The 14,969-nt window shown below is 50.0% G+C and overlaps 1 protein-coding gene across 1 annotated transcript; it reads right to left on the bottom strand.

The window, feature by feature from the left end:
- Positions 1-1,580: 1,580 nt before the first annotated feature.
- UPK2 (uroplakin 2) lies at positions 1,581-4,537 on the bottom strand. The gene is made up of 5 exons (XM_016922108.3): positions 3,731-4,537; positions 3,143-3,274; positions 2,811-2,949; positions 2,488-2,558; positions 1,581-2,043 (listed from the first exon to the last, which is right to left on the bottom strand). Exons 1-5 carry the CDS (start codon positions 3,804-3,806, stop codon positions 1,907-1,909), a joined length of 555 nt encoding a protein of 184 aa, XP_016777597.1. The 5' UTR covers positions 3,807-4,537; the 3' UTR covers positions 1,581-1,906.
- Positions 4,538-14,969: the final 10,432 nt, after the last annotated feature.

The raw sequence follows: 14,969 nt of genomic DNA, 5'->3' as shown, positions 1-14,969 counted from the left end.
GGCTGGTCTCCTGGGCTCAAACAACCCTCCTGCCTCGGCCTCCCAAAGTACTAGGATTACAGGTATGAGCCACTGTGCCCGGCTTGCTTGCTTGCTTGCTTGCTTTCTCTCTCTCTCTCTTTTTCTTTCTCTCTCTCTTTATCTCTCTCTTTCTTCCTTTCTTCCTTCCTTTCCTTCCTCTTTCTTTTGGGCACTTTCCTAGCTCTGTCCTTCTCTTTAGAGGCTGGTTCATTCATTTGTGCATTTGTTTGTTCACTTATTCAGCAAGCATTTATTGAGTATCTGCTGTGTCCCAGGCACTGTGGAGCAAAGATACCATATGCCCTTGGGAGCAAAGCAACTGCTTACAGTCTGATGGGAGAGACAACCAAATAATCACACAAACCCATGGTTATAAACCATGGTAATGCTATGAAAGACAGGAGAGTGGAACCCAACCAAATAGGAGAAAATGGAGGTCAGAGAAGGCTTCCCTGGAGAAGGGACAGTAAGCTAACTATGAAAACTGGAATGGAGGTGTTGGGGGGTAGTGCCAAGATCAGTGTGGCTATATGGAATAGTTGTGCAAAGGCCCTGAGGCAAGAGGGAGCCTGGGAAATTGGAGGGAATCTGGTAAGAGCTGAGGAACAGTTACGGGATCAGGCCTGGCCTTGAAGGTCTTTACCCTAAGTACAATGCAAAGATCACTGATCCTTAAAAAGAATATGTTATATACTGCAGAGGACAAAAGTGAAGGAAGGTGGCCACTCCTGCCTTTTTCCCTCAGTACTAGGCTGTTCCACTCTTGGCCCACTCCAACCAGGGTTCTTCTGCTTTCGTTCTCACCTCCTAGAATACTTTTAGCCTGTTCTTCTCTCCTCCTGACCCCAATGCCCCATTCTTGGGTCTCAGCCTGGTGGCCTCGTCTTTGTCTTTTTTTTTTGAGACAGGGTCTCACTCCATCACCCAGGCTGGAGTGCAGTGGTGTGATCTTGGCTCACTGCAACCTCCACCTCCTGGGTTCAAGCGATTCTCATGCCTCAGCCACTGGGATGAGAGCTGGGATGTAGCTGGGGTTATAGGCACCTGCCCGAACACCTGGCTATTTTTTTTTTTTTTTTTTTTTTTTAGTAGAGATGGGGTTTCATCATGTTGGCCAGGCTGGTCTCAAACTCCTGACCTCAAGCCAGCTGACTGCCTTGGCCTCCCAAAGTGGTGGGATTACAGGCATGAGCCACTGCACCTGGCCTGTCTTTTCCCAGACAGATCCTCTCCTCTTTTCCCTAGCACTTCGCTTGCTCTGCCTGCCCCCCACCCCCACCCCCAGGCCTCCAGGCCTCCACATGGGGCACCAGCCCCAGCTTCTGCCCTGACCTGCACCCCTGGTTGAGTGGCCCACTGTGTACTGTGGATGCTGCCAAACCCACAGCCCTGGTGTGTCTCTGAGAACTCTGACTGCTGGGCTCTTACTGGCCCCTGCCTGCCTCATGGGAAAAGCAACTCTGGGCTGTGGGGCAGGGAGGGGACCAGGAGCACCTGCAGCTTGGACATAGATTCCACAGGTTTGAGCCAAGGTAGAGCCCACTAAAGGGAAACACATGTGGCAGATGCAGCCTCAGCCTTTATTATAGGGACTTAGTTCACTGAAGGATGGGGGAATTGTTATGGGAGTGTTTAAAGTGGTAAAATGGGAGGAAAGTCAACTCTGACAGGAGTGGGGTGAGAGGAATAACGGAGTGTTGGAAGGTGAGGTACTGGGGGCAAGGAGAGGGACAGAGGGAGGAGAGGGCTCTAGGGGAGAGGAGGGCAGGAGGAGGAGGCGAGGGCACCAAGGGAGCCATAGGCCTGGGGCCTGGGAGCAGGTGGGCTGGGGAGCTGGACGGTGCCCTGGGCTTCCTGGAGAAGCTGCTGCTCCGGGCAGACCTCCTCACTTGCGGGAGCCCAGTGCCAGGGCAATGATGAAGCCCAGCACCAGCAGGAACATGGCGACAGAGAGCAGCACTGTGATGACCACCATGCCCCCTGTGCGGGCCATACCCAGCCCAATGGATTCCACGTTCCTTCCTGTCAAAAGAGAGAGAGGGGAGACCACTGTGGGCGGGAGAGACCCCCAGCCTGCCTGAGGCTCACGGCCTCACACTCATCCAGCCAACAGACTGCCCAACCAGCCAGCCAGCCAGCCAGCCAGCCAGCCAGCCAGCCAACCAACCAACCAACCAACCAACCAACCAGCTGATGGATCCAAACACCCATCACATAGACATTTATGAAGCATCTCCTATGTCAGCCGCTGAGGAAAAGTTAAGAGGACACAGTCCCTGCCCACGAGGAACCTTTAGCTGAGTGTGCAGTAGCCATGCCGAAGGTTCCGTGCTAGGATAGAGGTAAGCAGGGGCCCCGAGGGCGCACGGGGAGGCACAGGCAACCCAGACTGGGGATGAGGCAGGAATGGTCAGGGAAGTGTTTGTGGCCGCTGAGATGGGAAAGGGAGGCGGGAGTGTTACTTACGAGGGAGTGTGGACATTGGGATCTCTCTGCTGGACTCAGTGGCTGTCCCCTTCTTCACTAGGTAGGAAATGCTTTTGTGGTTTGGGAGAGAGTAGAGAACCCTCAGTGAGTATCTGGGACTTACAGGAAGAGGGGCTCCAGCCTGGGCCACCTACCCTCACAGCTGTGTCTCCCCTATGTGCACTCCTCCAAGAGGCCCAGCTTTCACCCCCTTTTGCTGTGCCCTCACCCTCTCCTCATGCCCACCAGATCTCCCCCACACTAGCTTCTCTCTCTTCCTGCACCCCCTTCCCTAGGTGCCTCAGGCTGGACCCAGTACCTACTAGAATTTGGTTCCTGGCACGAGGTTTGTCACCTGGTATGCACTGAGCCGAGTGACTGTGAAGCCAGCACCACTGTCCACCACACTCACCAGTTCCCTGCGCCCACGGCACGGAGGCACCACAAAGCTGGACGTCACCACTGGGCAGAAGTTGGGGGAGGAGAAGACTGGGTCAAGTTTCTGGAGGCCCCAAGGAGAAGGGGCAGCTTTTAGAGTGTGGGTACCCCAGGAGACGGGTGGACAGGAAGGCATGAATGGGGAAAGGGGTGCAGAGGGTGTCGCAGGAAGGGGTCTTTGGGGACTAGAGGAATGCCTTGGGAGAAGGTAGCAGACCTTTGCTGTCATTGGCTCTCCGGACCATCAGTGTGGCATTGCCTCCTGTGAGGTGACAGGGGGGCAAGGCAACCAGCAGGCTCTCCGTTAGCGCCGGGGACAGCAGACCAGAGAGGCTTGAGATGTTGAAGTCTGATGGGAGGCAGGAGGGAGCTCTGATGGGGACTGACCCCTCCTGGCCAACAGATCTGGCCCGGTCCCATTGGAGCCATCTCCCTTTCCACTCTGTGAACCCTGGGCAGAACAGCCAGGCCTGTGCCGGTATGACCACCAGGTGGCAGGCTTGGGCTGCAGAAGCTGCACCCTCCACCAAGCGGTCCCCAGAGCCAGATCCTGGATGCCAGGAGTCGGGCAGCGCCCAACCTCACCCCTCCCTGCAGCCTCGGATCCTTGCCCACACCTCTCTGCCTCCTAGGTCTGGAGGAGGATCAGGAGTGTGCCCTGAGCCCAGTGTCTGATACCCAGTCACTGCCATCACCAGCCCTGACTCCCAACTGTCCAGACCTCTCTTTGAGAGCCCTGGAAGGTACAGTGCTCCCTGTCCAGGCCCCCAGCCCCCTTCCCACCCCTGCCAGAGATGGAAGAGACCTGCAGCCCCTGGGGACAGCACAGCCAGCAGAATCAGGATCAAGGGCAAGGTCCGGATGGGCAGCAGGGGTGCCATGCTGGGCTGGGAGGTGGAATAGGTGCTGGCAGGCTGGGGTTCCTGAGGCGAGTGAGGCCCTGCCCCTGGGGTGGCTGATTTTGTCCTGGGGGTGGGAGGGGCTGGAGGGGAATCCAGTCCAACCTGCCCCTTGGGCCCTATAGCCTCAAAGGGGTGGGGAGAGCAGACAGGTTTTTCAGGATGGGGAGCTGGCCCTCAGGCCAGGAGGGAGGATGCCCTGGCTGGGTCTTGATGGTGTAACTAAGGTGGGGAAAGAAATCACCCCTTCTTCTGGGACTCCTGTGCATAAGGCAGTGTTCCTGTGTGCACGGGCATCTGGAGACTGGCCAGTCCTTGGAGGACTGCTCCCCCGATGTGGTGGGGGTCTTTCCCCCACCCCTCAGAAGGGTGATGAGTTTGGAAGTTGCCCTGATATGTAGGAAGAGAACACTCCAAGGGGCTACTGAAAGGGCCTTGAGTGGGTAAGAATGGGAGAGAAACATTCTGGTGGGGAGGGGCAGCAGACCGAGGGTTTCAATTCTTGGAGTGCACTGAGGCTTAGGTACTGCTGCTCTGGGAGAGGCAGGGGCTGTGGGGGCCAGGGAGCACATGTGGTTTCAGATTCCTCTGGAGGGTGGGGATGAAGGTGGCCATGGAAGACTTCTGGAGAGACCAGAGAGACAGACATTGACCCTGGCCAGCAGGGGTTGGGGGTGGGCACAGTCAGCCTTGGGCAGCAACCATTTGTTGAACTGAGAATGAAGAAAAGAGACCTCGTAAGATAACATGAAAAAGAGACAGAACTTCCCTGACTGCCTCCTCCAGCCCTGGGCTACATCAGAAAGAAGCAGAGGAGTTCTGAGCAGAGGGAGAGGAGAGGAGTCAGGACTTCTTCTGGGCCCTGGGCAGGGGTTCTGTGTGCTCCATTGTAGCCCTACAGCCATCCTGGGTGGTAGATGGTACTGGCTTCCTTTTGTAATAGAACTGAGGCCAGGCACAGTGGCTCATGCCTGTAATCTCAACACTTTGGGAGGCCAAGGTGGGAGGATCACTCGAGGCCAGGAGTTCAAGACCAGCCTAGGCAACACAGAGAGACTGATCTCTATTAAAATAGAAAAGAGATCAGCCGGGCGTGGTGGCTCATGCCTGTAATCCCAGCACTTTGGGAGGCTGAGGCAGTTGGATCACCTGAGGTCAGGAGTTCGAGACCAGCTTGGACAGCATGGTGAAACCCCATCTCTTCTAAAAATACAAGAAATTAGCTGGGTGTGGTGGTGCACACCTGTAATCCCAGCTACTCAGGAGGCTGAGACAGGAGAAACACTTGAACCCAGGAGGTGGAGGTTGCAGTGAGCCGAGATTGTGCCACTGCACTCCAGCCTGGGCAGCTGAGTGAAACTCTGTCTCAGAAAATTGAGAAAGAGAGAGAGAGAGAGAAGTGGAAACTGAGACTCAGACACATAGAGTTACTTGTGGAAAGTGGAATACTTTGTCGGGAGAGGCTGTAGAACTTCCAGAAGCCTGAGAGCTGTACAGAGACTGTTGCTGTATATCTGTTTGCTCCACGAACTATTCTATCTTCCTCAGTCCCAGGGAAGCTTAGGGTCCTGGTAGGAATGTGAGGGAGGTTGTGTCCTTACCGCCAAGGTGGGAAGGGTAGGCTCAAAGTTTGGGGTGAGTGGAGAATGACAGTAAAGGAAGAACTCATGGGCCTAAGCAGAGAGTAGGAGGGTCTTACGCCAGTGCATCTCCAAATTTAATATGCGTATGAATTACCAGGGATCTTGTTAAGATGCAGCTTCTCATGCAGTCATGCAGTGGGTCTGGGGTGAAGTCTGAAATTCTGCATTTTTTTTTTTTTTTGAGACAGAGTCTCGCTGTGTCACCCAGGCTGGAGTGCAGTGGCGTGATCTCGGCTCACTGCAACCTCTGCCTCCCAGGTTCAAACGATTCTCCTGCCTCAGCCTCCTGAGTAACTGGGATTATAGGCATGTGCCACCACTCCCAGCTAATTTTTGTATTTTTAGTAGAGATGAGGTTTCACCATGTTGGCCAGGCTGGTCTCAAACTCCTGACCACAAGTGATCCACCCGCCTTGGCCTCCCAGAGTGTTGGGATTACAGGTGTGAGCCACCGTGCCCAATCAATTCTGCATTTCTAGTGACTTCCCCGTAACACCGATGATGCCGGTCTGAAAGGCCCACACCTGGAGTTGCCAGCTGCTCTGTATTGGTAAACAGCATCCCCACCCCCAGCTGGATCCTCTTCCACGGACATCAGGGATCAGGGCAGGTGTTCCTTCCCAATCTGCCCGAACAGGCTGCTTTTGGGTGAAGAATTTGGTTCTGTTTTTCCTGCACCTTGGCTTTTGATTCCACCACCACTGCACAAACGGAAAGAGGATCTCTTGCACATTAAGGACAACTTGGGAGAGAGGGGACAGATTAAATGATGGAATGCCAGGGTGAGGGGATCTTCCTGGTACTCCTCAAAACCTGTCACCCACCAGTAAGTTGTTTACACTTGAACTTGGGAGGTCTTTCTGCTCATTCACAACCCAGAAGCAGAAAGAAGAGGTTGGGTTTATTGCAGGGTGGGTTGAGTTGGGTCCACTCTTAAGCCCCCATCCCCATCTAAAATTATGAGTGGGACAGAGTGGAGTAGGGGAGGGCAGATCTCTGATCAGATTTTAAAGGGATAAGAGGGCCCTGTGCCTTTAAGCTCTCCCTTCTCCCTCCAATCCCCCCACCACCTTCCCCACCCCAGCCCTCCCCAGGTTTCTGGAGGAGCGGGGAGTTGCGTCTTCTCCCTGCCCTGCCGAGCTGCTCACTGGCTGCTCTGGAGGCTGTGCTTTGCGGTCTCCATGGAAACCATTAGTTGCTAAGCAACTGGAGCATCATCTGTGCTGAGCTCTCGCATCTAATTATCCCATCACAGCGGCCGAGAAGGGTTTGGGGAGCTGAGAGGAGGGGGAGGCCAAGCACAGGAGCAAGAGCATAACTCTTTTAGCAGAGCAGATTCATTGACAATGCTGAAGTCAGTTAAAGCCACAGCACCATGTTCCTCTGGAGGATTTCCCAATGGCTTGGAGTAAGGGAACCAGGGCCACATGCCTGAAGTCTCTGTCTTGGACCCACTCTTTCTAGGCTGTCTCCTCCTTGGATTCTTGATTCTAAACTCTCTTGAGTTCCCTCCCCTGCCTCCTTTCTTCCAAATCTCCTATTCAAGCGCTCCTATTGCGTACCAACTATGTCCTTGGAACTGCACTAGCCACCAGGGATATAAAGGTAAGATAAGTTTCTGGCCTCAGGGAGCTCTTAACAGTTCTAGTCTGCTCAGCCTAGAAGACTATCTCCTAAAACAAACTTCTTTCTGGACTGCGGCACCTTTTTTTTTTTTTTTTTTTCCACTTGAACTATGGCAGTTCTTCAACCAGGAGAGCTGGGATCAGAACCCAGGTCTGTCTGACATGCCCAGGGTTCTCCTTCCAGAGTGCCACTCTCTGCCTCCCAGTCAATTAGAAAAACATGTCTACTTGGCTGCATGGCCATGTCAGCCTCTGATGGCAGCTACTGTCCTCTTGTTGATGAGATACCATGTAACTTTAGGTGGACTTCAATGTTCTCACATTTAAAATGGAAGACTTGGCCAGGCGCGGTGGCTCACGCCTGTAATCCCAGCAGTTTGGGTGGATTACCTGAGGTCAGGAGTTTGAGACCAGCCTGGCCAACATGGTGAAACCCTGTCTCTACTAAAAATACAAAAATCAGCCGGGTGTGGTGATGCATGCCTGTAATCCCAGCTACTTGGGAGGCTGAGGCAGGAGAATCGCTTGAATCCAGGAGGTGGAACTTGCAGTGAGCTGAAATCATGCCACTGCACTCCAGCCTAGGCAACAGAGCGAGACTCCATCTCAATAAAATAAAGTAAAAAATGGAAGACTCACCAGGCACAGTGACACATGCCTGTCATCTCAGCACTTTGGGAGGCTGAAGTAGGAGGATCGCTTGGGACCTGGAGTTTGAGACCAGCCTTGCGACGCAGCAAGGCTCCATCTCTACAAAACTGAAAAAAAAATTATGGCCAGGTGCTGTGGCTCACAGCCTGTAATCCCAGCACTTTGGGAAGCCAAGGTGGGAAGATTGCTTGAGCCCAGGAGTTCAAGACCAGCCTGGGTGATATAGTGACATCTCTTCTCTATTAAAAAAAAAAAAAGCCTGGGCATGGTGGCTCACGCCTGTAATCCCAGCACTTTGGGAGGCTGAGGCGGGCAGATCATAAAGTCAGGAGTTCGAGACCAGTCTGGCCAACATAGTGAAACCCCGTCTCTACTAAAAATACAAAAAATTAGCAGGTATGGTGGTGTGCGCCTGTAATCCCAGCTACTTGGGAGGCTGAGGCAGGGGAATTGTGTGAACCCGGGAGGCGGAGGTTGCAGTGAGCCGAGGTCCCACCATTGCACTTCAGCCTGGGTGACAGTGCGAGACTCCGTCTCAAAAACAAAAACAAAACAGGCCAGGGTGGTGGCTTACACCTGTAATCCTAGCACTTTCGGAGGCCGTGTTGGGTGGATCACCTGAGGTCAGGAGTTCAAGACCAGCCTGACCAACATGGTGAAATCCCCTCTTTACTAAATACAAAAAAGAATCACTTGAACCCGGGAGATGGAGGTTGCAGTGAACTGAGATCATGCCATTACACTCCAGCACGGGCAGCAAGAGCGAAACTCCATCTCAAAAACAAACAAACAAACAACAACAACAAAAAAACAATGAGCTGGGCATGGTGGCACATGCCTCCAGTCCCAGCTACTTGGGAGGCTATGGTGGGAGGATGGCTTGAGCCCAGGAGTCTGAGGCTTTGGTGAGCCATGATTGCACCACTGCACTCCAGCCTGGGTGACAGAGCTGGAAATAAAGTATATAAAGAGAAGACTCACTCCTTCCTTACTCAGGAGGTCAAACTATGTGACAGGTGTAAAAATGGTTTAAAATAAAGGTGTGGAAGAAATGCTGGAGATCATTGTCATAATCCTAGGAACAGCCAGGGATGGGGGAGTCCTGGAGGATTGGATTTGGAGGTAAGATGCGGTGCTCACCAAATGTTGGTCCATTGGGAAGTGGTGGCACCTCTATCCTTGAGACCTGAGGCTGGAAAATGCTGTGAGGATGAGAAAATACCAGTCATTCAGGGTTGGAGGAGACCTGAATGCTCCATTTTAAAATATGTAGCCGCCCTGCATGGTGGCTCACGCCTGTAACCCCAACACTCTGGGAGACCGAGGAGGGTGGATCACCTGAGATTGGGAGTTCGAGACCAGCCTGACCAACATGGAGAAACCCTGTCTCTACTAAAAATACAAAATTAGCCAGGCGTGGTGGCACATGCCTGTAATCCCAGCTACTTGGAAGGCTGAAGCAGGAGAATCGCTTGAACCCGGGAGGCGGAGATTGCGCCATTGCACTCCAATCTGGGCAACAAGAGTGAAACTCTGTCTCAAAAAAAAAAAAAAAAAAAAAGTAGCCTCTGATACAACCACTTACCCCAAATCTTCTTCCAGCTTTGTGACTTTTGCCAAGTTACATACCTCACTAACTGCTCTGAGCTCCAGCTTCCTCTGCTGTAAAAAGGGTAAAAAACCAGGCCAGGCATGGTAGCTCATGCCTGTAACCCCAGCACTTTGGGAGGCTGAGATGGGCAGATCACGAGGTCAGGAGTTCGAGATCAGCCTGGCCAACATGGTGAAATGCCGTCTCTACTAAAAATACAAAAAATTAGCTGGGCATGGTGGCAGGTGCCTGTAATCCCAGCTACTCGGGAGGCTGAAGCAGGAGAATTGCTTGAACCTGGGAGGCAGTGGTTGCAGTGAGCCGAGACCACACCACTGCACTCCAGCCTGGGCAACAGAGCCAGACTCCGTCTCAAAAAAAAAAAAAAAAAATTAAAGGGTATAAAACCTGTCTCACAACCATCTGATCTTTGACAAACCTGACAAAAACAAGAAATGGGGAAAGGATTCCCTATTTGATAAATGGTGCTGGGAAAACTGGCTAGCCATATGTAGAAAGCTGAAACTGGATCCCTTCCTTACACCTTATACAAAAATTAATTCAAGATGGATTAAAGACTTAAATGTTAGATCTAAAACTATAAAAACCCTAGAAGAAAACCTAGACAATACCATTCAGGACATAGGCATGGGCAAGGACTTCATGACTAAAACACCAAAAGCAATGGCAACAAAAGTCAAAATAGACAAATGGGATCTAATTAAACTAAAGAGCTTCTGCACAGCAAAGAAGCTACCATCAGAGTGAACAGGCAACCTACAGAATGGGAGAAAATTTTTGCAATCTACCCATCTGACAAAGGGCTAATATCCAGAATCTAAAAAGAACTTAAACAAATTTACAAGAAAAAAACCCCATCAAAAAGTGGGCAAAGGATATGAACAGACACTTGTCAAAAGAAGACATTTATGTAGCCAACAGACACATGAAAAAATGCTCATCATCACTGGTCATCAGAAAAATGCAAATCAAAACCACAACGAGATACCATCTCACACCAGTTAGAATGGCGGTCATTAAAAAGTCAGGAAACAACAGATGCTGGAGGGGATGTGGAGAAATAGGAACACTTTTACATTGTTGGTGGGAGTGTAAACTAGTTCAACCATTGTGGAAGACAGTGTGGCAATTCCTCAAGGATCTAGAACTAGAAATACCATTTGACCCAGCGATCCCATTACTGGGTATATACCGAAAGGATTATAAATCATGCTACTATAAAGACACATGCACACATATGTTTATTGCGGCACTATTCATAATAGCAAAAACTTGGAACCAACCCAAATGTCCATCAATTATAGACTGGATTAAGAAAATGTGGCACATATACACTATGGAATACTATGCAGCCATAAAAAGGATGAGTTCACATCCTTTGCAGGGACATGGGTGAAGCTGGAAACCATCATTCTGAGCAAACTATCACAAGGACAGAAAACCAAACACCACATGTTCTCACTTATAGGTGGGAATTGAACAATGAGAACACTTGGACACAGGGCAGGGAACATCACATATAGGGGCCTGTCATGGGGTGGGGGGCAGGGGGAGGGATAGCATTAGGAGAAATACCTAATGTAAATGAACCTAATGAGTTAATGGGTGCAGCAAACCAACATGGCACATGTATACGTATGTAATAAACCTGCACGTTGTGCACAACTACCCTAGAACTTAAAGTATAATAATAAAATTAAATAAATAAAATTAAAAAACCTGTCTCGTTTGGATATTGTGACTCTCCCTAAGGCAATTTTTTTTTTTTTTTTTTTTTTTTTTGAGATGGAGTTTTGCTCTGACGCCCAGGCTGGAATGCACTGGCATGACTTGGCTCACTGCAGCCTCTGCCTCCCAGGTTCAAGCAATTCTCCCACCTCAGCCTCTTGAGTATCTGGGATTACAGGCACATGCCACCACGCCCAGCTAGTTTTTTGTATTTTTAGTAGAGACAGGGTTTCGCCACGTTGGCCAGGCTGGTTTTGAACTCCTGGCCTCAAGTGATCTGCCTGCCTCAGCCTCCCAAAGTACTGGGATTACAGGCATGAGCCAATGTGCCCGCCCCTCAAACGAATTTATTTATGAGTGCCTAGCACAGTATCTGGCTCAATAAATATTAATGTAAGTAATTCACTTTATCTTTTTATTAACCTTCATTACAGAAGAAGACTAGAGACAATAAATGACTTTCCCAAGGTCACAGGGAATGAAGTTGGATATGATTCACAATTTGTTTTTCCAGCTGTGTTACTGATGCAGAGGGAGCTATCTGGACAGGGAAAGGTAGTCCGAGGGGAAAAGTGACTGAGCTGTGGACCTGCTGTTCCTGTGTGCCAAGCATGCCACAGGGGTACCAGGCACACAAGGACTGCCCGGTCATTTGTTCACTCATCACACATTTGTTGAGCAATTCCTCTATGGTGGGTACTGTATTAGGGTCTGAGATACAGAGAGGACAAGACACAGTTTCTGCTCTCAAAACTTGCTGGGCTTTGAAGAATGAATCAGAGTTAGCCTGGTTGAGATAAGTGGAAGGGCATATTCCAAAAAGAGGGAACAGCCTATGAAAAGGCTCAGGGATGTGAATTATGCTGACACCCTCTGGGAACTGCAAACGATACATCTTGGCTGGAGAGAAGTATTCAAAGATGGGCATGGTGGGAGCTACAGCCACTGGCTTTGTATCCCACGCTAAGGAGCGTGTTTCTTAGCAAGCCTTAGAGGAGTTTAAAATGTGTAAAGATCATTCTGGCAACAGTGTGGAGAATGGATTGGCAGCAGGTAAGACATAAAGCAGGGAAACTAAGTGAGAAACAAAATGATCCAGGTGAAAAAGTTCATGGCCAAGCAATGAACATGGGAGTGGCGAGAAGCAGACAGACTGCAGTGATTTTAGGGAAAGATTGACTGGAATCAGTGACTGACTGCAGAGTAATTTTAGGATGGAAGAATCAAGAACAATTTCCAGATGTATGGCTTGGAGCAGATTTGAAGGGAGGACTGGGGAGAAGAAAGTTCACTTGTGGGCTGGGCACAGTGGCTCACACCTGTAATCCCAGCACTTTGGGAGGCAGAGGCGGGTGGATCACTTGAGGTCAGGAGTTCCAGACCAGCCTGACCAACATGGTGAAACCTCGTCTCTACTAAAAATACAAAAATTAGCCAGGCATGCTGGCACGTGCCTGTAATCCCAGCTACTTGAGAGGCTGAGGCAGGAGAATTGCTTGAACCTGGGAGGCGGAGGTTGCAGTGAGCAGAGATCGCGCCACTGCACTCCAGCCTGGGCAAAGAAGCGAGACTCCATCTCAAAATAATAATAATAATGATAATAATAATAATAAATAAATAAATAAAAAGAAAAAGAAAAAAATAAAGTTCACTTGTGGATCTGATAAGTCTGAGGTATTGTGGCTGCCAGCTTCCCACATGGCTCTGAATGATCCCTGCTTCCTTGTATTTGTGTCCTCATATGGTCCCCTCCCACATCACATCAGGATTGGTTTGTGTGGCCAATAAATACAACAGAAGTGATGACACATCACTTCTGAGGCTAGGTAGGGTGCCTTCCTCCTCATCCTCTCTTGGGGTGCTCACTCTGGAGGATGTTGGAGCTCCTCTGTGGGGAGGTCTGTGTGGCAAGGGACTGAGACCTCCTGCCAAAGACCTATGAGGTTGTGAGACTTCCAGGCAGTAGGTATGGGAATGAGCAAGATTGGAGACAGATCCTCCAGCCCAGTCAAGCCTTCAGATGACTGTGGCCCACGTCGATATCTTCACTGCAGCTTCCCAAAACACTCTGAGCCCAAACCACCCAGGTAGGTCTCTCCCAAACTCCTGACTCTCAGGATAAATTTTTTTTTTTTTTTTGAGACAGAATCTCGCTCTGTTGCCCAGGCTGGAGTGCAGTGGTATAGTCTTGGCTCACTGCAACCTCCACCTCCTGGGTTCAAGTGATTCTCCTGCCTCAGCCTCCCAAGTAGCTGGGATTACAGGCACCCACCAACACACCTGGCTAATTTTTGTGTTTTTCATAGAGACAGGGTTTCACCATGTTGGTCAGGCTGGTCTCAAACTCCTGACCTCAAGTGATCTGCCTGCCTCAGCCTCCCAAATTGCTGGGATTACAGGCGTGAGCCACCGCACCTGGCCAAATGTTTATTTTTATAAGCCACTAGATTTGGGGGATAATTTACTATACAGTAAAAAATAATGAATACAAATATCTTGGGCAACTCAACATTGAGCACAGGATTCTGGAACATGGAGGAGAGGTGTGGGATGCAGACAGGGGAGGTGGCACTGGTTAAAATCATGCCTGTGGAAGAGAGTCCTTGAGGGGAGCAGTGGAAGGAGAGTGGGAGAAGGCAGCCAAGGACAGAATTCTGGGAAATAAAGCATTTAAAGGACAGATACAGCAAGACGAGCTGATGAAGGAGGAATGAAAATTATGAGGTAGCCAGATGTAGTGGCACAGGTCTGTACTCCCAGCTTCTCAGGAGACTGAGGCAGGAGGAGCACTTGAGCCCAGGAGTTCAAGGCTGCGGTGAGCTCTGATCATGCCATCACGCTCCAACCTGGATGACAGAAAGAGACCCTGTCTCCAAAAAAGAAAAAGAAAAAGATAAGAGGAAAACCAGGAGGGAGTGGATGGAGAGTTTCAAAAAAGAGGTGTCAAATAGTATGAAGATCAGGATTGAAGGTAAGAACTATTAAAATGTCCACTGGGCCTAGTATCTTGGGGGTTATGCATATAGAGCAGCTGCTTACGGGTGAGGAAGCAGAAGCTGCCTGTAAGAGTGCAGAGGTAGCTGGGAGTTGAGGCACTAGAGTTAGTGTAGACAGCTCTTTGAAGAAGCTTGCCTAGGAAAGGAAAGAGACGGATAACTTGAGGGGAAATTGGAATACAGGAAAGGCTTATCTTTTTAAAAATATATATATTTTATAACTCTTTTCCAGATTTTATTTTCATTGATTTTCTCTATTGATTTCCTGGGTTTTGTTCTGTTTTTTAGAGATGGGAGTCTCACTGTGTTGCCCAGGCTGGACTCAAACTCCTAGGCTCAAGTGATCCTCCTGCCCTAGCCGTCCAAATGTCTGGGACTACTGGCACACCACTGCGTGTTTTATTTTTAAAGTTAAAGATGCAGGAGAGAGATGAGTAAAATTGATTGAGAGACTTCGGAAAGAGGAAGAAATTGGGGTTCAGGTTAGCCTTTGGCCAAAACAGTGACATTTCCAAGCAGAGAGAAGAATGGGGGCAATGATGCAATCATGCAGAAAAATGCTATGCTTTTTGGGGGGTTGGGGTGGAAAAGTCAGGAAGATGGGAGAAATAAAGGAGCTCCCTTCCGGAGGCCTCTGCTTTTTCTGAGAAATAGGAAACTCAGTGGGGAGAAGGGTTTGGAGGCCAGAGAGGAGCAAGAGCTTGAAATAGTTGTTGTTAGGAGGGGATGCAGCTACAAATAGCCTTGAGGAAGCCTGTATTTGATGGTGATGGCCCAGCTGAGCTTGGGGACTACTGGGGCACCAACTGTATTAGGGTTCCCCAGAGAAACAGAGCAAACAGGATGTGTGTGTGTGTGTGTGTGTGTGTGTGTGTGTATACATATATATG

This window comes from Pan troglodytes, chromosome 9 (assembly GCF_028858775.2).
Source record: "Pan troglodytes isolate AG18354 chromosome 9, NHGRI_mPanTro3-v2.0_pri, whole genome shotgun sequence".
Lineage (NCBI taxonomy): Eukaryota > Metazoa > Chordata > Mammalia > Primates > Hominidae > Pan > Pan troglodytes.
This window is presented reverse-complemented; position numbering and strand designations above follow the sequence as displayed.

Excerpts from the sequence above, each read along its gene's own strand:
- UPK2 (XM_016922108.3), bottom strand. The coding sequence starts at position 3,806 with ATGGCACCCCTGCTGCCCATCCGGACCTTGCCCTTGATCCTGATTCTG. Across the intron at positions 3,275-3,730 it reads GCTGTCCCCAGGGGCTGCAG|ACTTCAACATCTCAAGCCTC; the intron begins GTCTCTTCCATC and ends GCCTCCCATCAG. Across the intron at positions 2,559-2,810 it reads GTGCCAGGAACCAAATTCTA|CATTTCCTACCTAGTGAAGA; the intron begins GTAGGTACTGGG and ends AAACCACAAAAG.